General features: G+C 48.5%; 1 protein-coding gene across 1 annotated transcript in view; it reads left to right on the top strand.

Annotated features, from left to right (window-relative positions):
• SLC35F3 (solute carrier family 35 member F3) overlaps positions 1-18,346 on the top strand; it is a 99,187-nt gene extending 80,841 nt beyond the window's left edge. Inside the window, exons 3-7 of the mRNA XM_036827776.1 lie at positions 3,796-4,015; positions 10,795-10,920; positions 12,986-13,178; positions 14,174-14,263; positions 16,900-18,346. Coding sequence (XP_036683671.1) covers positions 3,796-4,015; positions 10,795-10,920; positions 12,986-13,178; positions 14,174-14,263; positions 16,900-17,135 — 865 coding nt within the window. The 3' untranslated portion in view covers positions 17,136-18,346. The remainder of the gene's footprint in view (positions 1-3,795; positions 4,016-10,794; positions 10,921-12,985; positions 13,179-14,173; positions 14,264-16,899) is intronic.
• Positions 18,347-22,371: the final 4,025 nt, after the last annotated feature.

The raw sequence follows: 22,371 nt of genomic DNA, 5'->3' as shown, positions 1-22,371 counted from the left end.
AGCCTTAAGTCTTATCTTTATCCCTTTTTGCCACAAGTATATACCTTGTCGTGGTTCTTCGTTTTGCTTGGTACTTGGTGAGTCCTTTCGTTATGAAGACTCATGTCCTATAGTTCTAAAAAACTTTCTTGAATTATTTATTTTGTAATTTCCTCCATCTCATTTTTTCATTTTTCTCTTTCTGGTGTTTCTTTTTAAGTTCAATATTGGACCTTCTGGCTTGACCTTCTCATATAAGCTTTTCTTTCCATCTGTCTCGCTCTCACTTTCACTCTCTCCCCCTCCTTGAGTTTATCTTGACTGTATATTCTAACTCTTCTATTAATTTTTAAAATTTGGCTATTCTGTATTTAATTTGCAAGATTATTTCCATTTTTATAGCCATTTGTTCTTGCGTCATGGGTCCAATTTCCTCTCTCTCTAAGGATATTATATCTTCCCCAACCCCGACTGTATAAATCCTAGCTATCCTTAAAGGTTTAACTCAAAATCTTATCTTTTATGAGACCTTTTCCAATCAGTCCAACTCTCTCCACTTGATAGGAATTCTATGGCATTATTATATTCCACACCACCTAATAGGTGATTTTATTTAAACTTGCATTACTTCCTATTGAGGAATAAGTCTTATCTTCCCAATTTTACCATAATTTTTTCAAGAGGAGGGACTATTTACTTGTTTTGTATCAGCTACAGTGTCTAGAATTGTGACCATAACAAGTGATAAACAGGTGCTTGTTGACTTGAATTAAATGGCAAGCCATCCTAATCCCACCAAGCTAGCCTGTCCCAGCCAGAGTTCTTTAAAGAGCACCAAGAACATAGGTCCTTGTTAAATAATATGAGCGGAGAACTTAGAGATTTTTATGGTTTTCCCTATCTTTCACAGTGTTTCATTCACACCTAATTCGGTAGCAATATTTTAGTGACTTGCTTTTATTAAGTCTTCCTTGAAGCTCTCAATTTAGATTTCATAGGAAAAGCACAACTTTCTTTTCTCAGTCATACTTCATTGGTTTAGGAAATATTTAATTGAATTACGCGCTTGAAACAACCAAGAACAATTGACACAAGCAGGACTGGAAACAAAGACATTGAAATCTTGGCCAACACATGACTCAGTCAGTAGGAACCACAGGGCTTGGGCATGCTGGGCAGTAACCTGCCAGCCTCAGGCCTTTATTGTGCCAGCAATGAAGGGCATTAGACTGTCGCATCAGCCAAGTGGAAATCAGTCAAGAGAGTATCTACTGTCCTCTATTCTTGGCACACCAAGAAGAGGTGGATTTGTGCTTGTCATCTCTCTTGGGTCCCCTTGCCATCAAGGGTATATGTGGGCCATATACCCAAGCCAGCTGACATGGATTAGTGCACAGTCTTTGGCCTTAAAACAGCACTAGGCTCACTGGCTCAGGGGTCAATCATCTTGGTCTCATTAGAACCAAGATCTACCCACCTGGCCTGTAATCCCCTGACTGTGAGTCCTCAAAGGGCCAACAGAGCTCTGCTGGGCCCAGAAGTCTTGCCTTTTCCATCTCCAGGATGGATCCCCTCTCCTCCCCACTTCTGGTCAACAGCTTGGGCCGTTCACTACCCAGCCGTGTCTGTACCCCACCCATCACTTCTACAACCATCACACGTTGGATGAATCAAACGTAGATTCTCAGAGAGGACGTAAGGTGTCCAGTTGAGTTTGTATGGCCCCTGCAACAACATGAATCATGTTTTATAATAGTCAGGGGCAACTTGGAAATCCTCCTTGTGTTATGTTCCCTTAAGCAGGGTAACAACCTCTAAGTTTGGTTAAAATAGGTTGACATTAATGACAAGAAAGAATACTTGCATTTCCTGTTGATCATTCTCAAGGGATCGGCTTCACTTTATAGCCGCCATAATCACAAACATGACGGAAGCTGCCCCTGGTCACCGTCCCTGGGGGAGAGAAGACTGCCCTGTAAATAGGGGCTGCAGAAAGACCCATGGGAAATGCAGCTGAACTATTGTATGAAAATTACACGGCAAACAGAAATATCAACATGTCAGTTGGATGAAAGTTCCATTCATAGAGAGCCAAAATGGAATCAAATCAGTTGAATTGGTTTCATGGTAAATTTAGTGATTTGAATGTTTTATATTTACCTGCTGCTGGTTTAGAAGCAATGTAAGACTCTGGGTTCAGCAAACGGTGATGAGTTTTCTGTTTCTTCTATGGATATCCCACAGTGGAGCAATGAACAAAGGCAGATTGATTTAGATTGATGAAAAGAGCAAACAAGATTAAATTTAAAATCGCATCAAATCCCCTTTGACTCTTGTTTTCCGTTTTCCTCCGTGACTGCTGCATTTTCACGCTGAGTGGCACGGGCTGCGGCTCTTCCCCACCTTAGCGCCTTTGGCTCATTCCCGTTCCATCTTTTCTCTCCCTGACCGCTCACTCGCTGGTACGTGGGCCCCCCTGGGCCCTGTCGTGAGGTTGGACAGTGATGGCTGCGGGGCAGCATGTCCTCACTCGTCCCTGTCCTTGGCCGGGCTCGTGGGGCCCAGCAGCGCGATGCTCTCCACTCCCACCCAGGGCAGCGGGCAGCTGTCTGTAGAGCCAGCCCCTCAGCCCTCTCTCCACACCCTCTGCCCACAGCCTCCTCTTCCCATCTTCTTCTGCCTGGGCAAGGTTGGCTTTCTTTTTCTTTTCTTTTTTAAATTTATTTATATTATTTATTTTATTCTTGACTGCATTGGGTCTTCGTTGCTGCACGCGGGCTTTCTCTAGTTGCGGCGAGCGGGGGCTACTCTTTGTTGCGGTGCGCGGGCTTCTCACTGTGGTGGCTTCTCTTGTGGAGCATGGGCTCTAGGCGCGCGGGCTTCAGTAGTTGTGGCACGCGGGCTCAGTAGTTGTGGCTCGCGGGCTCAGTAGTTGTGGCGCACAGGCTTAGTTGCTCTGCGGCATGTGGGATCTTCCCGGACCAGGGCTCGAACCCGTGTCCCCTGCATTGCCAGGTGGATTCTTAACCACTGCACCACCAGGGAAGCCCGGCTTTCTTTTTCTTAAGCAGCTTTTCAGATATCGATGATCCTTCCCCTAGAATCTGGAATGATGGCGTTGGAAAACTTTCTTCTACAGGCGTTTTCCTCACCTCTTCCTCTCTTAAGATGCTGAGCTCTTCGACCTACTCATTCCTCCTGTGCTCACCTCTCAGATGGCGTGGGGACAGGCCCTTCCACTCGGTGATATGACAAACTCTAGAAAGGGCCTCGTGGAGAAAATGTATAGACAGTTAACACCATTGATATCACAGCCAAAATATATTAGACGTGCCCAGGAAATGACTGCCACTGCCTGATCACAGGCAATTTCATTTGGGGGCAAATTTGTTAAAAAATGTTTCAGTGAGTTCTCTTCAATATCCAGTCCCCTGAGAAGAAAAGGTCTAGGGATGTCCTTCTCTTACTAACCAAGTGGCAGAATCCCTTAGGCAGTCACCGTGGAATTGGGGCTTCTTCACATCAGATGGTCCCAACATTACCTTCTGCCAGCACCATCCATTCCAAACCCAACACGGACAGAAGGAATAATCCATAACAGCAGATCCTTGTGCGACGCTTTCTTCAATGGACTAAAGCATAGGTTGAAGGGCTTTGATAGAAAGATGTTGCTAAAACATAATAATAAATAAAAGGACCCCACCCCGTCCTGCATCTGCTAAAAATAAATAAATAACTAAACTGGGTAGAGGGGGAAAAAAATGGTCTGTCTCAAGCCAAGAATATAATAACACTGACTCTCTTTCCTTGTTTTAGGGAATGCTGTCGATTTTTTGGAGACAATGGCTTGACTTTGAAGGTGTTTTTTACCAAGGCAGCACCCTTTGGTGTTCTTTGGACACTCACAAACTACCTGTACTTACATGCAATAAAGAAAATAAACACTACGGATGTCTCCGTATTGTTCTGCTGCAACAAAGCTTTTGTGTTCTTGCTCTCATGGATCGTTCTCAGGGACAGGTTCATGGGAGTGAGGGTAAGTTCCTTATTCTCTGTCTTCCTCCCTCACTCAGTCATGCCAACCAAAACCTGCCCATCGGCTTGCTTAGCTCCATGTGCTGGGCTGTTAAGCGTAAGCTGCTAACCACTTTCCTTCTGATTTGCAGCAGAAAAGGAGCCCGGCTCTCGGGGTGCCTTGCAAACCTTCTTGCTTGCGAACCATTCTAGACAAACGTTCATTAAAGCACCTTTCATTTCAAGCATTTCAACAAGCATTCCCTAAAGTGTGTGCTGCTAGGGGACCCCCCTGGGAGGAGTTATGTGCTCACCCCGCCTTTCAGGGGTCCCGTGGCCTGGAGCTCTCTGCTAACACTGCCACTGTCTGCTTAGGAGGTATCTGAAAGCCAAAGGTCCTTCTGCATCCACACGGACGTGCAGTCTTGGCGGCCCTTTGTCTGGACCGTGGGTTCAGTGCCCAAGTGGGCCGGACACACTTATGCTAAGTCCGAACTTTGGAGGGACAGTTTCACTCCCTTCAACCCCAGAGCAAGGGAGAATGAAATGATACCCCTGAATTACCTCTGGTTGTTACCTCTGAGACTGCGGAAATTCCCTTAAAATCAAGTCAGATTTAGCTAGTCACATTTCAGAACAGTTGTGTGAAATATGACAAGTGCGCTATCAAGCATGAGCCAAAATATAGATAAAAGGAACAGGTGACACTCAGCCTTGACAGAATCCTGCCGGCTTCTGCTTGTCTCCCTCTGCTGGCCAGGATCTGCCACTGCCCCACCATCACCTTGTCACAAACAAGGACAAAAAGGATTCGACCAGACAGCTAGTAGTCCTGTAGTCAGAGCGCCTCGCTTTCTCCTTCCTGCACCCTCAGGCCGTGTAGGAAGCCCACGAAGCTCAGAATCCTTTTGAAGGGCAGCCCCTTTAGAGCAGCGCTCCCCAACCTTTTTGGCACCAGGGACGGGTTTCGTGGAAGACAATTTTTCCACGGACAGGGGTGGGGAGGTGGAGGGTGGGAATGGTCAGGCGGTAATGCGAGTGATGGGAAGCGATGGGGAGCGGCTGTAAATACAGATGACGCTTCGCTCGCTCGCCCGTCCGCCGCTCACCTCCTGCTCTGCGGCCCGGTTCCTAACAGGCCGCGGACCGGTACCGGTCCACGGCCCGGAGGTTGGGGACCTCCGCTTTAGAGTGGACCCTGCTGGGAACCCAGCAAGGGGCAGACTCCAGGCCCTCTGCTTGTGTCCTTGGCTAATTGTCCTGGGAGCAGTGGTATCACCTTCACGGAGGACTCACGCCCACCTAGCTTCTCAAACAGCAGTGGGGACGTGAGTCAACTGCTGAGTCGGATTTTTACCTTGCAGTAGGGGAAAAATGTGTTTTGAGGCTTCGTGTTAATTTTGGAATAAGAACTCAGCTCACTGTGCTACCACCCAGAAACGCTTTGAGCCAATAAACCATCGAATACACCTCCACTAGAAATGAGGTACGGCCAGAGGCAATTGGTCCAATCACCTGCCTGCCTGGACGCTGAAGATTCGGATGTCCTAGGACCCACTGTGGCTTTATTGTGAGGTCAAAAGCCAGGGGAATGCATGGAGCACTTTTTGGCGTGATTCTGATGTCCAAAACGAATTCCGGATAAGATTGCTACTGTGAAAAGAGGCTTCAAGGTTCATTCCTCATCTAAGCAGAAGAAAACAAAGTTTTTGAGGTTAAAAGAAGGAGGTGTGAAAACACTGAAACCCACTTGGACTCACAGAAAACCAGATCTTTTCCTCGTTGCTTTTCATGGGCAAGAGGGTTTCCGCTAACATCCCTGAGCTGTGATTCAGTCCTGCCGTCCTGGCCACTTGCTCAGCTTGGGCTGTGCCGACCACTGTAGACTGAACAGATTTTCGTGTTGAAGCCTTTGGCACGAGGCCAGCACTGAAATGAAGATCCAGGAGCCGGTGTCAGTGATGGAACTTCGTAACCTGTAAAGCACCGTGCAGTCATGGGTCTCTCTGATAATCATCACTCCTCTTAGAAGTAAGTGACCTGTCCTCTAAGGTCATCCCGCTCCAAGTCAAGGTGGAGCGCCCTCTTCTCGTCTTCAAGAGTTCAGAGAGCTGGTAAAATCTGTTAAGATGTCAGCAGCTGGCCGGTGTGACTGAAAGGTCCCCCTTGAGAAACAGATGGAGATTTGAGCCCAAGATAAGACCTAACCAGTACACAGGTTCTCTGAGACTTCTCTCGGACTGCTGGGCTAGCTGGCACCTTCTACTGGGTCATTGCCAGAGATTGAAGGGAACTGACACTCTTTTCCATCCTGGAGGGCTGAGCATTCTGGCCTGAGAGTCACACAGATGTAGAGGACAGATGTTTGTGGAACAGGTGACATAGAGGGCCTGAGTTATTAAGGCAGTGACTCAAATCGCAAGGGCTGTGGTTCCTAGAAAACATCAACAGGGCAGAGTCATGCAGACAGACCAGGAAGAAGAAAATGTTTATCTTCGAATGCTGGGGAGATCGTGGCCACATATGGCATCAGAGGCGAGTGTATGAGAGGAGCCCACGTTGGTCCCCATATCACCCCTTGACTCTGCACTTAGATGTGCGTTTCACATGTCTTCCAGGCTTGGGGTCATAATGGGTCCTCTAACCTAGAGTCGAGCGATGAGGGTTTGGGTCCACTCTCATGAGCTGTTGGACCTTGAGCTAGTTACTTAACATCTCTGAGCCTTAATTACCCAATGTTAAAATAGAATATTAGTACTCCGAGAACAGTTGTAAGAATAAAATAAGGTATGCATGCCCGACACATGAAACCTAATACATGTCATCTTTTCTCAGTGTTGTTATTCTTCTTATTCCTTCTCAATAAGAGACGTTTGACGGACCTGCCCAGTTCTTTGGTTGACAGTGTCAGAGGCTGGCAACTATTTAGGGAGGCGGTTTGGTGTAGCAGAAGCAGCAGGAGAATGAGAGCAAGTAGAATTCTGGGGGCAGGAGGTGTGGCCCCTCCCAGGCCCAAGCCCGCCCGGCTGTGGTCCGCAGCTGGATGAAGGAGGGGTTGACCAGCTGTACCACCCTCAGCCCGCATCTCAGAGGCGGTGGCAGATGGGACTCTCAGCTCTTCAGAGCCAGCTAGAGCGTTCACACCAGGAGGACTGGAGAAGGAGCGAGAAGACACGCTAGGGGATCATCCGGGTGGCATCCAACCGCAGCACGCGGTCCTGGGGAGCCTGGACTTTTTCCAAGAGCAGTTCCCATCTCAGTAAGATCCCAGCTGACGTCTTCCATAGTTAACACGCTGGCGGCCTTTCACCCGGGGCCATCCCTGAACGGTAACCCCAACCGCTGATCCCGACTCCCAACTTCTGTTTGGGCGGCTGTCCCCTGCCACCTGAGCACAGCCTGGGGGAGGGCACAGGGCACACAGAGCGTAGGGGAACCCGGGGCGGGGGGTTCACGGCTCAGACCCCTTTCCAGCCTCCGACACGAGAGGGGTGAACTAGAGCATCTGGAAATTCCTCCGGACTCTCTTGGAGTTGATGAGGGCAGCACAGGGGTCGGGAGGGGAAATGTTAGGGGGAGGTATATTTAAAAATTAGCCTCTCCTTTCCCTTTTTTTAAACTGCCCGAAACTGTGCAAATCTGAAATGCATCGCAGATGGGGCTCTGTCTGGCAGAGAACGAGCAGCCCGTCACATCTTTAGGAGGAGCGGGGAGGGTGCTGGTCTGAGAGGCGGGCCAGCTCCACTGAGGGCTACACCTTCCCTCTCGGCCCGACATCTGATGGGGAGCAGTGCGCCATGGGGGGTCCGGGGGCATCGGTGGGTTGCTGGGGCCCTGAATCCAGAGCCCTGGGGGCCGGGCAGGTTATAACCACACGGGCGAGGCCCCCGTTAAGAGGTTAAACGGCAGCATGCTGGCCTCAGCGTCCCCCATGCCCGTGTTTCTTCCTCTTCTCCGGGCAAATTTTCCCCAGCCGAAGTAGAAATGGTGGTTGTCACCCCTGTTGGTCTCAGGCCACTGTCACCCATCTGTCTGGATCCCCAAGTTCTTGTTCAGTGGGATACATTGGGGTTGGGGGCAACAGGAAAGTGTGAGAAAGGAGGGGTGGGGGAAAGGAGGGAAATTCACTTGATCCCATCCTGAGACTCGCTGTTCTCCCCCAGGGGGGCCCAGATCTAGAAGGTGAGGACCACGTGAAACCACAGGACACGCAGGACCGGCCTTCCTGGAGAGTTCATCTGAGTGCAGGAAACAGGCAGGGAACATTTCCAAATGTAAACCAAGAAACCAGACATGTTAGGGTGAAAATGTAAACTCTGCACTTATTTTTTAAAGCGATCTGGCATCTTCAAGGGAATGGCAGGCTTGGGGAAGGACGCTCAGGCTCTGCCCCCCAGACCCGCAGGGTATGTTTCTGCTCTGCTCTGCTCTTAGGGGTATTGGACGCGAGGTCAGCACCAGCTTCCCCTCCAGCACGGCGGTCAGGGCCTCAGGCTCAGGGTCGGGGGTTCCAGGGGTGCTGTTGATGCCCAGGGAGTGAGCCCTGTAATCGGGTGGGTCAAGCCTGTGACGTGTGGCGGGGACCCCCAAGAGGAGAAGCCCTGGAGGCGTGAACGGGGGGGGAGCGCTGTCCCCGGTGCCACCTGTCGGAATGAACCCACCGGCCTGGACTTGGCGAAGGTTGACCAGGAAGCCGGTGGCCACCCACGCCCTCTATTTCTTGCCTCTTCCCTCAGCTCTTCTGCACAGCACAGCTCAGGTGGAAGGTTTTAGCTGTTTGTGATTTAATCAATAGAGAAAAGAGAGTAAGGAAGTCCCAAATCTGCCTTGTAAATCTTCAGGGAAAAATAACCCTTGTTCTCCTTCATTCCCTCAAACTTCATCTTTATGTTTGGCAAGACTCAAGTACCTTTGGAGATGCACCACATCATCTGAAATGTAGCTGTATTCTTCCCTCTTTCTCTCTCTCTCTCCTTCCCTTCTTTTTCTAATTAGTTCCCTCTCTCTGTTTACCTGGCCGCCTAGCCCGGTCCAACTGCCGGTTGCAGCATCTTTGCACCGCGCGTGTCCTCTGGAGCAGAACCCACACCCCTTGCCCCGCCTGCTTTTTCATTAGCCCCTTGTTCTCCTGGAGGGAAAAAAGGCACTTATTGTCTTGTGCCTCTGTTTCTTTCTCTTAATGAAGAGTCGTACACAGTACGTGTAGCATTTGAATATAAAATATGTGCATTATGTGATAAGGAGAGATAAAGGTGAATCACTAAACCAGAAAGAGCAAGTAAGACAGAGCAGGGATGGCGCTTCTCTAGGAAATGATGATCTCCTGCTCTCTTAAGGGCCTCTGTGTGTGGGTGGATGTGTCTTTATATGAAAACACTGCATGAGGAATGCACAACTCAAGCTGCTGAGACCCAACCACTTTACCTCTCACTAACCTAAACATGGTACTTCAGCCATGCAGGAAACCTCACTTTAGATCTCAGAGTAGAATTGGCAGCGGCTTATTATGTGAATCCTACTTTCTGTTTATATATATATATGTGTGTATATATATATTTATATATATGTTTTTATATATATGTTTATATATATGTGTGTGTGTATATATATATATATATATATATATAAAAACAGTGACTTTGCAATTAGACCTGAAATGTGTGTCCCTGCTCTGCCACACACCAGTTCTGTGACTTTGGGCAAGTTGCTGAACCTCTCTGAGCCTAAGTGTCCATGCCTGTAAAATGAAATGAATGACAATGTCTACCTAATTTGAGGATTAAATGAGAAGATACTCAGAAAACATGTATCCTGTGACCACTCAGTAAATGTCAGCTACTCGATATTGCTACAGAGAGCGGAGGGAATTTGAGCAATCCGTAAGAGAGAGAAACTCTCAGTAGATCCAGTGGTCAAAACTTGTGCTGTGCACGTTTGTCCTGCCCTCCCTGGGTTCTGCCTACAGCGGCCCCTTACCACTTGTCACCCAGCAATGTTTCTGCAGCTCCACGACCACCTCTGATTAGAACTTGTACTTATTCTGGGTGCTCATGCATTTCTCCTTTGGGAAGTGTTATCCCAAGTTAGTTGATCTCCTGTGCACTCTGACAGCTTGACTTTGCACAGCAGGAATGTGTATGTGTCCCTGGAGCGTCCACTCCACCTGAGAAGTTCGTATCTGGACGAGAACAGGATTGGAGGTGGTGGGCCGTGGAGGTCAGGCCCTGCAGCAGCCAAGGAAAGGAACTGCAGCGCCAGGGTTAGGACACTGTTTGTAGCCCTGATTGGCCTGTGACACACGCTGCCTCAGAAGGTCCTACTGCTGGCGTGTAAAATGGGGCCAAGGCCTGTGGTCGTCACTGTGCCTTCTCTGTTGACATATGAGATACATAAAAGCAGGACCCTATGAGGTGCTTACGGAAGGTTGCGAGCGACCTAGGAGGTGGTCACCGCCAGGCCTTGTCACGACCAAATAGCCTGTCGTTGGGATTATGACCGCCTCCTCTCGGGTGCCCGGGAATCACGTGGCTGCCCCCCTCCCACGTGATGCCGAGCCACGGTGCCACTCCTTGCTGCCAACCGTTGCCAGTTCCTGGGTCATGCCGGGCTTTGCCGAGTGCCCCCTTTGCAAGCAGGGGCAAATGTTTAGACAGGAAAGCAGCCTTTGCTTGGTCCCCAAAGAAGGACTGAAAAGGAGCCTCCCCGCCATCGCACCCCCATGAGCATGCCTCCCCCTTGGCACGTAGGGGCCCCTCCGATTCCCCACCGCTGCCCTGACCACCGTGTCTTCCTTCCATCCAGATCGTGGCCGCCATCCTCGCCATCGCTGGGATCGTGATGATGACCTACGCGGATGGCTTCCACAGCCGCTCTGTCATCGGCATAGCCCTGGTGGTGGGCTCGGCCTCCATGTCCGCCCTCTACAAGGTAGGCGCGGCGAGCAGCCTCCCTGGGCCCTCCCGGGAGGGAAGGGCAGGCCTCGGCGTGGCTGGCCCGTTGCTTTGGGGGGACGTTTGATGGAGCCTGGGCTTGAAGATGAGCAGCTGTTTTCCAGGAGTGCCGGGCACACGAAGCCTCGCCCTGCTGAGACACACAGCAGCTCTCAGCCCTGGCTTTCTAGACCTTTCCATCAATGGCTGTACATTTGCAGCGTTTGGGATAAAACGGGTGGAACCATGGATTGGCTGAGTCCGATTGGTGACTTCCTTGTTTGGCAAGGACTGGAGAAGGATCCGGGGCCCTAACTGGCTGGCTCAGTGTTTGGTCAGATACTTTCCCACCAGATTGGACATGAAAATTTGAATATCTGGTATAGCTTTGAAATCTTTTATCACCTGGTTTTTGAGGCCACCAGTATTCAACATGAGTCCATATGCATTTCAAGCGTTGCCCGTAGACTGAATGAATAAAAGCACAACTACTATCATATGGGGAATTATCAAATATTTTTGGCAAAATGTTGGGAACTGCTGGGAGGCGTGGCCAACTGCAAGTCTCGAGAGGACAATTTTTATCCCCACACTCATCCCTCACTCTCTCCCCTGCTCCATCATGCCTCTCGGCCACCCTCTCCCCTCACTTGCCCTTCTCTTTGGATCCGAAGTCAAGAATGCAAATATTGTGTGGTCTCCAGGTTGGGAAATTGAACTGGAGGATTCAATGAGAAATGAGATTTTAGCTTCGAGACTTACTGGCCCTTTGTGGATCCAGACGGTCGGACAGAGAACATAAAGGACTGTAGAAAGTTCTAAGAAAAGGAACTTTTTTCCAGCACTGGGAGGAACACACTTTTGGAAAGTGAAACGTCTGTACCGTCTCACCCTTCATCAGCTCCCTGCCCTCACTGCCCACCACACACAGGCCATCTTCCTCCTCTGGGACACATCTCACTCAGAAGATGTGATAGTCTAGCCCCATTCTGTGACTCCAGAGCCATGGTCCAAATGCAGAAAATATTCACAGGCCACACTCTCCTCTCTTCAATGGGCTGCATGCTAATGGGAAGCCGAGAGCGGATAGAAACGCAATCCACAATGAACACAAATATTCTGATTTAGACTTACACTTCCATCTCCTCCACTGCCTGAACTTTATCCAGAGAGGCCAGTAGGTGGAAGGGTGAAAGCAATTGACGGTATTTCCCTTTCCGTGCTTCCTGCCCAGAAATGCCCAGAGATAACCTGAAAGAGATGTGAAATGGCTGGAAGAGGAAGAAGGAGGAAAGTAGGAAGGACAACAGGGCAGAGACTGAAATTGGACCATCAGGTCCCTAACTGTGGACGGTTCAGTAAACATGGGGGCTGGCCGGGGGCTTACTGCCTCTGGGAGCTCAGCTTCCCGGCCTCTCCAGTCACCTTTGTCCCTCTCCTGGCTTTTCATGCATCTGAGATATGTACAAACAGGAACAGGTGCACGAAACCAAAGTCGGGTGTGTTCCGCTGAAACCCACGCCGTGTCTGGAACAGGGGTGGTGAGCTGGAGCAGAGAAAGCTGAGAGTCTTATAATCCCTCTCCCTTTGATTTATAGGAAATGTCTTTGCAGCCAAAGCCCTTTTGCTTGGGGACAGTGGTTTTCAAACTGTGTTGTTCAAGGTCAGAGATTAATGTTAGGGGTCCCCAAGAGGAATGTGTAATCAGGGCAGATACTTCTAATTTAAGTGGCTTCTCATTTATGTGGCTTCCTCACCTTCAGTGCTCTGAAGCGGGGATGTGGTGTCGTGAATACAGCCCAGAGGAATCAAGCCTAGTGTGACAACCTATGGTTTCTGGAGTTGCTCTCTGTGTACCTGGAGAGTAACTCTCCATCGTGTTGCTACTGGGCATAGGTAAAGCCCACCGCCCCTCACTGAAGGCCGTACGAGGTAGCATTTACCCGTCACATGGCTGTCAGTCCCGTGGTCCAGCCCCAGCTTAACCAAGTGCACTCGCTTCTCCGTGGCAAGTTGGAGTCCTAGGCGAGCCATCACCCCTCCTCCTGTGCTCTCTCCGTCAGGTCCTGTTCAAGCTCCTCCTGGGCAGTGCTAAGTTCGGAGAAGCCGCCTTATTTCTGTCCATTTTGGGTGTGTTTAACGTCCTCTTCATCACCTGTATTCCTGTCATCCTCTACTTTACCAAAGTGGAATACTGGAGCTCTTTCGATGACATTCCATGGGGAAACTTTTGTGGATTTTCAGTCCTCTTATTGAGTAAGTGGCGATCACCCTGTCAGGATCACCAGAAAGCGGGGACTGACAGAGCAGCATGTGGGCAGCTCAAGGGGAGTCTTTGGAAACCCGTGTCCTGAAGGAGAAAAACGAGTCTCTTATTGTCCTTAAGTTCCTCGCGCTTTTCTAGGTCATTGTGTCGCGAAAAGGAAAGCCTTTGAAATGATGACAATGGATTCTAATTCCGGGACTACAGTCGCTGCACTAGTGGCCATGGTCATTTGGCGCTCTGAATAGTGAGCTAGTAGCCCAGTATGCTGCGTGTTATCTACTAATAACAGTACGTTCCTTATATAGGGCTGGTAAGAGGTTAGTAAATTAGTGCGTGCAGCGAGCTCTTAGAACACTGCCGGATAATGTTCAGTAAATACTAGCAATTATCATTATCATTATCATTAATGGTGTCATCATCATCACCATTAGTTGATACAAGGCTGGTCCTAAGCAGGAAAGCAGCCAAGGAGGTGCCTCACCCCGTTTCCATCAAAAACTGTACATACCACTTAAAAATGATTAGGCTAATAAACTTTATGCTACATGTATTTTACCACAATAAAAAAAATTCAAAAAGAAAAAAAACTAAATTAAAATAAATTTAAAAATAAAAACGTACATTCCAAAGCTCCTATTCATAGTCATCCCAGAATCATTGGCAGCAACAGAGAAAAGCAAAGTTAGTAGGCTACATAGGAGGGCCCCAATCCTCTTTTCTAGTGTCTGCTCGCTGGTTACCTTTTCCAGATTTCTTTTCCCTTCTTCAAAGCTCAGGGAAGAGAGGAGAGCTGAGTCAGCAGGATGTTTGGCCCTAATCCTCCAGTTCTGGAGCCCTTGCAGGAACCCCGAATTCACTGAGTCAGAGTAGAGGGCAAAACACCTACAACTCCAGCCTCATCAGAGAAGCTGGGGTCCGACGGACCAGGGGAAAGTCCAGGGCCAGTCGTGAATAACACCTGTTTTTTTTTAATTCTGTATTTCAGCATTCAATATTGTATTAAATTTTGGAATTGCTGTTACGTATCCCACTCTGATGTCTCTTGGAATCGTCCTCAGTGTACCTGTGAATGCAGGTAAACCTACATGGCTTTCTGTATCTGCTTGTAAACACACACACACGCAAACACACACTCACAAACACGCATGTGCGCACACATACTCACATATATTCTTGCTGTGTCTGGTATAGCAGGCGTGTTTAACCTTCTCTGTAGAAAGAAAGCACTTCGGTAAAACGTTGATGTCTGTGACACATGCAATATTTTCTCCAGGGCGGCTTGATTTTCACCTACCACACCGAGATACAGAAAGTCTAAAGCCATCTCCATTCAAACTGGCGTGGGGATCAGATGAATATCACGAATACTATTGATAAGTATAGACAAATATGTAGCAGAGAAAATTTCTAATTTTTGCTAAGTGGCTTTCTAGAAGAGAACGCTAGCTCAGGTTATGGCAGGCCTGAGGTAGAGGCATGTCTGCAAACTGCAGAAGCGTAAACACTGTTCCCCGAGTCCCAGAAGACAGCCCTTCCCCCAGCTGCTCAGCACCTGGCTCTTTCTTTCACTGGGGACTCGCCGACACACTCAGCTGGCAGCTCTTCCAAAGCCTGCCATCACCTGCCCCTCACCTCCTTCCTTTTCCTGGCTCCTTCTGCTATGAATTTTGGATTTTCCTCCCAGAATGCCCCCGCCTCACACCCGCCCTCCCTGTAGAACCTGTTTGTGAATCACTCCTCCCCAGAGCATTCACCCCCTTGGGCTTCGCACAGCTCCCGCCAAAGCCATCTCCCGACCCTCCCACTTCTGGGCCATTAGAGGATTAGGCCCCCAGGGGATGGCAACCCCTTATCCTGTTCAGTCTGGCGTTAGCAAGACTGGAAGCATAGGCAAAGCCGCACTCAACTTCCTAAACCTCTTCCTGCTGTCCCATCCCACACGTCCTGTATATGCCTCACCCTGGCCCCAGACTCCTTGGGCCCAGCACCATCCCTGCCCAGAGGGAGGATGGCGGTCCCCACGCATCACCTCTCTGGGCCTTTGCTTGTCCCCTAAAAGTGAAGGTCGTCCCCACGTCATCACCTTGGTTGATATGAGAACCACATGAGATGACCTATGAGGCAGAACTTCCAAAGGCAGGAAAGCCCCTGAGCTCCTGGAAAACTGGTAAAAAAGTGGTCCAGCTTGTCAGTTTCCACACACTACAGGCTTCTGAAAAATAACGCATCAACTTACCCCCGCTGCATCTTGGTGTGTCTTTATAGTCCCACAGTGTTGTTATTTCAAGGAGGCATATTCCAGGCGGCCCTGGTGTAGAAGCTACTTTGACCATATCATACAGCCGGGTGCGTGAGAGGTTAATCAGAATCCTCTTACTACTTACCTGCAACGTAAGAGGGTCCGTAACGTGTCAGGGGAAGGAATTACATTCAGTTCTCCAGGGGAGGAGAGACCCGACCTGTCAGAGCAGAGCCCTTGCTGGGCTTTCTGACTTTCCCTGACGCCCTCTCTAGTGCAGCTCGTATGGCTTGCTAACTGACTCTCCCCATCTGTGAATTAACAGGCCATTCTGCCAATATGAAAAATCAAACTGCTTCTGAATTAGAGTGAGATAAAAGCGGCACTTTAATTCCACAAAAGGGCTACTAACAAAGTGCTTTTTTCAGGTTTAACTTTTACCTCTCTACCCACCCTCCAGACAGAGGTGAGAGTCAGGTGCAAGGGTAGGGGGTGGTGCAGGAGGATGTGGAGGGACGTGAGGTGGGGGTGACAGAGCAGCCCCCTCATGCGGCGGGCGAGCTGGGGGGGAGCAGCGGTCCAGCACGTCGGGCTTCAGAAGCTGCACATGCAAGTCAGAAAACCCTCTCTCACAAAATGCGTTTAAAAAAAGCAATCTAATTCTCCTTTGTGGAGAGGCAGGCTCCAAATTTTCTTTGTTTGATTTAGTTAGGAAAAGAGAAAAAGAAAGCAAAAAAAGAAAAGAAAAGAAAACCAACATTTGAAACGCTTTTGATCTTTAGTTATGAAGAGAAGGATGATCTAGATTTGTACGAACTGACATGAATCCTGTTCTCATTTTGTTCCCTCACCTGATGTGGGTCAGGAATGAGCTTCTTGGGCCTTTAATAAGCTTTCATCATCGGTGGTGACACAGGTGGCATTCGAGCCTCACACTAATAATATCCTGGGGTGGAACAAAAGTTTGTGTTTATTATCTTCAAAGAACCAGGTCAAGTTTGGCCTTCGGAACATATATTATATATATATAATGCTCTTAAATTATAAAAATAAAGTATGTCACTGTAGCAAATGTGAAAAGTGCCAAGAATATAAAGAAAGCAGTAACGTTTTAATTATCCTGCCAACCCGGAGGTGGCCACGATTAACTTTGGTGGATGTATATATTAATACACACGCGCATCCGCAACTGCCCCTGGTGTTTCGTTTTGTCTCTCGCACAAATCAGTGTCGGAACTAAGGTACCAGGTCAATTGGGGGAAAGTGAAACACAGCGCAAGGCCTCACAGCAGACAGGGTTTGTAAAGTTAACGGGGGATTTCTGGGAGGCAGCCCCTGCCCGCCCGGTCCAGGGAGAACAGCTGCGGCCCCGCGGAAAGGGGCGCCCCAGGCCCTGGCCTGGCCGGGGCGCCCCTGCCCCGATGGCCTGGCACGATCGCCCCCCAGTAACCCACGCTCTCCATCCCCTGCAGTTGTTGATCGCTACACCAGTAAGATCGTCTTCAATGGGGTCCGGGTCGTCGCCATGGTCATCATCGGCCTGGGCTTCCTCCTCCTGCTCCTGCCCGAGGAGTGGGACGTCTGGTTGATTAAGCTGCTCACCCGCCTCAAAGTGAGGAAGAAGGAGGAGGCGGCCGAGGGCGGCGCGGACCTGGGCTCGGGACCTCAGAACAAGAGCGGAAGGGCCCGGCCCTCCTTCGCCCGCTGATGGTCCGCCCGAGAACTCTGTGGCGACGCTCGCCTGGGTGATTTGGAATCTCTTCCCCGCAGGGGGAGCCTCGGTTTGGTGAGGTGTACATACCTGTACAGTTTTGGTAATCTGCGGTAAGTTATATGGTATTTATTGGCATGTACAACTTGCTTGCACTTTTTTTCACATCAGACCTTTCACTTAAGGGTACCAGTTAAATACGGGAGAGAAAAGAACCTCTCCGCTCTTTTTAAATGAATGTAAAGCCGCTTAAGATGATCCTTGCCTAGATTGTTTGGGAGGACGGATGTTCTTGACAAGGCAGGGCAGATGTTTTGACGCTTCCCAACTGAAAATTACATTGCACACTGTGATTATTTTTCAGCTATGGTAGGTCATACTTTGTTTTATACCAGAGCTGTACGCTTCATTTTAAGGGATTTCAGTGAACCAAAAGATCACTCTTGAGTTAATTTGGATAAACGGCTTGTTGGATGGATGGGTGGATGGGACGTGAAGAGCTGGAGCAGAAAAGGATAATGGACGTGGAAAACCACTGACTATGGCTAACTGGGGGTGGCGATTGGAGAAGGACAGGCCCGAGCCAGGTAACAGAAAGGGAAGGTTAAGTCCCAGCCCCAGCTGGCTTGCTCTCGCGTGTCTGTGTAAGATCATGGAAGAGAAATTACAGTGCCTTCTACAGAATTTTTGTCTTTACCTATGTGAAGCGAGGTGACATTATAGGTCACTGGTGCCGTCTTACCATTTAGATGTAGAAATCTTTAGAAACAAATAAACGACTATACATATGTGTGTGTGTGTGTGCGTGTGTGTGTGTGTGTGTACAAAAGTGGCAAAGCTGATGACCAGTGGAGTAGAACACGGGTCACAGTGTGCATAAAAGGCAGACTCTGCAGAAGATGAATCGCTGGTTGCTTTTACTTCCTGACCAAGACCGCAAGATTTACTGAATCTGCAAACCTTTTTATGAAACTTTTAAGCACCAGGCTGTTTACTTCCACAATTTAGGTCTGCCAGAAAATTCTATCTGTGATAGATCTGTAAAGAGGGACGAGGGGGTTAGAGTTTACTATTTTTGAAGTTTACATTGTTACATAACAAATTGGAAACCTTCTTTTGAAATGGTGTCATAACCCAGTGGTGTGCTCTGTAACCATGGAGTCTTTCGTTTCCTAGGGGAAAGGGCATTTGTGACCTGAACTTTTTAAGCAAATTATTATTCTCAGTTTCCATTACCTGTTTAACCAAACAGATTAATAAACGATTTTAAAAAGAAGCATTTGGTGCTGTCTTGGTGGCAACTCTGTTCCTTTTCCACTAGGCTAGATCTGACTTTCCGGCTTCCTCACCTTATACTTTTCTCCCAGCGAGCCCCACTCTCCTGCATCTTCAAGGCACAGAAAGCCATTCAACCGTCTCAAGGGAAGAAAGTTCTTATTGCAGACAGAGTTGACTTTCACAAAAGAGAAATGCAGGACACAGAGGCGGCCTCGAAGGAAAGGTCTCCGGGCAGCGTTCCCCTCCCGTCCTCCTGCCCCATCCTGTCTCCTCTCCTCGGATGCCGCCCTCGGTGCAGCTCTGGGGTTGCTCCGTCTCCCTTTCCTGTGCACCCGGTTCCCTGGCTCCGTTACACTCGGGCCTCAGAATGGCAGCCTCAGTCCCTAAACTGACCTGGTCTTCCAGCTCAGCTCCCACACCTGACTTCTGCCTTAGGTGCCCTGGCCTGTTCTGGCTCCAGAGGGAATTTGATGTAACGTGTATGTCACTGTTCCAGGCAGCTGTGGCCAGGCGCTCTGAGGTCCAATGTCTCTCATCCTCTGGCCACAAAGGGCTGTGTTCTCTAAGAGGGCGTGTGAGTGGAGAGGAGATGACAGCCTCTTTAGGACACTTTGCCCCGCCGCCCATCCCTAGAGCATCTGCACACCATGCACTGCTTGCTACGTGGGGTTGTAACCTGGGGAGCGTAGTCGTCCAGATCAAAGGGCTCCCCTGCCCATGTGTCCTGTATATGCCGGGAGCCCCGCAGTGGAGCCCGAGCCTGTCACCTCCACGACTGTCTGGGCTCCCAACCTCTCGAGTTACCCCCAAGGTGCCAAACAGGTATTTCCTTTGTAAGCCATAACCTGAAAAATTGGGAAACCCTACACGAGAGCAGATTTACCTTCTTCTCCCATGGGCATAAAAGACTATGAAGACCCAAAAGAATTGAGAGTAGGAACTCAAAGAGATATTTGTACACCTATAATCAGAGCAGCATTATTTACAGTAGCCAAGGGGTGGAGGCAACCCAGGTGTCCATGGATGGATGAATGGGTACACAACACGTGGTAAATACGTACAATGGAATAGTATTCAACCTTAGAAAGGAATGAAATTCTGACCCAGGATACAACATGGAGGAACCTTGAAGACACTATACCAAGTGAAATAAGCCAGTCACAGAGGACAGATATTAGCTGATTCCACTAATATGAGGTACCTGGAGTAGTCGAACTCACAGAGACAGAAAGTAGGATGCTGGTTATTGGGGGCTGGGAATGAGGAGTTATTGTTCAATGGGTACAGAGTTTCAGTTTTATAAGATAAAGAAAGTTCTGGAGGTCAATGGTGGTGATGGTTGCACAACAGTGTGAATGTACTTCCTGCCTCTGAGCTATGCACTTAGAAATGGTCCAAATGGTAACTTTTTATGTTATGTATGTTTTACCCCAATTACAAAAAAGACTATGAAGGGTAAGGTATGTGAAATAGAAAGGTTAAAACTTGCAGGAGAGGTTAATGCCCCTTTTAGGACATTATAAACCTGAGTTGGGGTGAGGGTTGGAGGATGTAAGAGATTTCTTTCCAAGAATACAAACCACAACTCCTCTGACCCCCTCTATCCCTACCATGTAGATTTCGAGAATTGGGAGGAGCTATGGCAAACCAGGAGGGACCCATGAACAGAAAATCTCAGGAAGGGGTTCCTCCTGATGGAACCTTGGGGGTGGCTTTGGGAAACAGGCTCCATTTTTGCCCCCCCGGGGGATTGTCTGCCCCCTAGAGGCCAGTCTGGAAAGCAGTTAAAGGATTTCTCTGTTTTTGCTCCTTTAAGGAATAAAAAGTAAAATGAAGACGGAAGGTACAAAGAGGCTATGGGGTCTCTGCTGCCCCAGCCCGCCCCTCTCAGAATGTGGACGTTTGGGGCCAGAGGATACAAAGTGATCAGCCGGCGCCCCCCTGCCACACTGAGTCAGCGCTGTCTCTAGGAACCCACCCACTGTGCAGACCCTGAGCTCCTCCTTACTTGGGCTGACAAGGGTAAAGAGACTCCAGAGGCAGGAAGCTGTGGTCAGAGACCTACCTCCTTACAGAACAGGGGTGTTTTCCGAATCTAGGCAACAATGTGTAACATGGAGTTCTTTATCTCCAATTTTGAATATAAATGATTTGTTCTAAAATTAGAATGTAGTGGTAGTTGCACAATCCTACAAATATGCTAACATTTGATAAAGTGTACACTTCAAATGGGTGAATTTTATGGTACGTGAGTTACTGATATATCTCAGTCAAGTGGTTTAATGAATAAATTGTTGCCTCACAAAATGATTTAAAATTCTTTTGCCAAAATCTTACCAGTAGAAAGGACATCTGTGGGGTTGTTGGCTTGGTTTTGGCTGCCCAGCATCTGATCTCTGTTGGAAATACCATCTTGCTGTTGTTGCAGAAGCTGAAGGGAACAGAGTCTCCATTTCAGACCCCAGCGTCCGGGGGAGAAGGGGAGGGTGTGAACTGGACTTGGCCAGTGGGCCAGTCTCCCAGGACTTAACCAGACCCCACGGAACAGCCCAGGAAGGCCATGCTGACCGGTCAGGCCCCCAGCGTCCTGCTGTGGCTCCGGCCTCCTCCCACCATGGAGGTTCGCATTCCTCCCTTTTCCAAACAGATCCTTCAGACACGTACGGTCCCTAAGAGGCTTCCAAAAAATGTTTCTCTGTTTAAGACAGCAAGAAGCCACTGCTGTTGCCTGAATCCAAGAACTCTGAATAATATGTGGGAGAAAACTGGAATGTTCAAAGAAAAAAGTTGGACTCTTATTTAGGGGTTTGTTTGTTTTTACTTTCTGGTACTCACACTTCTTGAATCTGGGCTCGTTATGGCCTAGCAGGACTCCTTGGACAAACTGCTTTAAAGAATGGATGAGACTGATTCATAAGAAATACACCCATGATATATAAATAAAGAGGGTTTAAAACTTTTTCACAGTGCTTAAAATACATGTAAAATTTTTTTAAAAGAATAATATTTTCCCTTACATACTTTTTCATGTATTCAGCATTGTCAAAATCTTGAGAAAGTCATTTTCTTGAGTTAAAATAGTGGTAAGCTTCAGCTAAGGTAAATCTCTAAATTATCCAAAAATGTGGAGTTACTAGAATCGTAACAAACGAGATTTGTATGTAATGTACTGTATTATGTATTGTAAATTTTAACTCAAACAAAAAGTTGTGCGTTTTTTTCTCTTATTGAAAAAAGAATAGGCTTCCTGTAAAAAAATGGGAAATACCCATCAAGCCACAAACCAGCAAGAAGTGCATTTGTACCCAAAGCAGCAGTAGCAGTAATAGCAGTGGCCTCTGACGCAGGAGAGTGAGCCCAGAGGGAACCCCATGCCCGGCAATCTCACCAAGAAGGGCTGGAAGGAGCCCCCAGGCTCTTCCTCTCTGAGGGTGACAGGCACCCCACAGAAGAGGCTCTCTGCCATAAGAAAAAAATTAGAGGGACTTAAAAACCTCCAGATGGAAATTTCAGGAGTCCCCAGTGTTTATTCCCCATTGGAAACAAGACCTGCTGGCCCCCTAAAGCATTCAGTTTGTTAGGAATCTATGCTATGCTAACGACGTGGGGAATCTCAGAGGCTAAGAAGAGACAAGGGTTAAAGGGCCCTGCTTATGCCCACATACAGCAGTACCTGTGAAGGGGAAATTTGGGTATAAATAAAGAAAAGCAGTTAGCATATCACTATGGTGTTCTTTTTCAACATACACCTATGTATCAGGGACTAGAGTTTGATGTTTTTTATGCCCCTGACCACCCTCTTGTGACACCTCCATTTATGGGAACTGTAAATTCAGTTACACCGAGTAGATGTACTTATTCAGCCAGTGTTCCCTCACTCTCCCTGTTACCCGATTTTATCCCCATAGTGAGAAAACTGCATTTATGACGTACTTTCCTTTATGATCTGGAGGGT

Source organism: Balaenoptera musculus, chromosome 16, assembly GCF_009873245.2.
Source record: "Balaenoptera musculus isolate JJ_BM4_2016_0621 chromosome 16, mBalMus1.pri.v3, whole genome shotgun sequence".
In the NCBI taxonomy this organism is placed as follows: domain Eukaryota; kingdom Metazoa; phylum Chordata; class Mammalia; order Artiodactyla; family Balaenopteridae; genus Balaenoptera; species Balaenoptera musculus.
The sequence above is the reverse complement of the archived record's forward strand: the minus strand, read 5'-3'. Positions and strand labels throughout refer to the sequence as shown.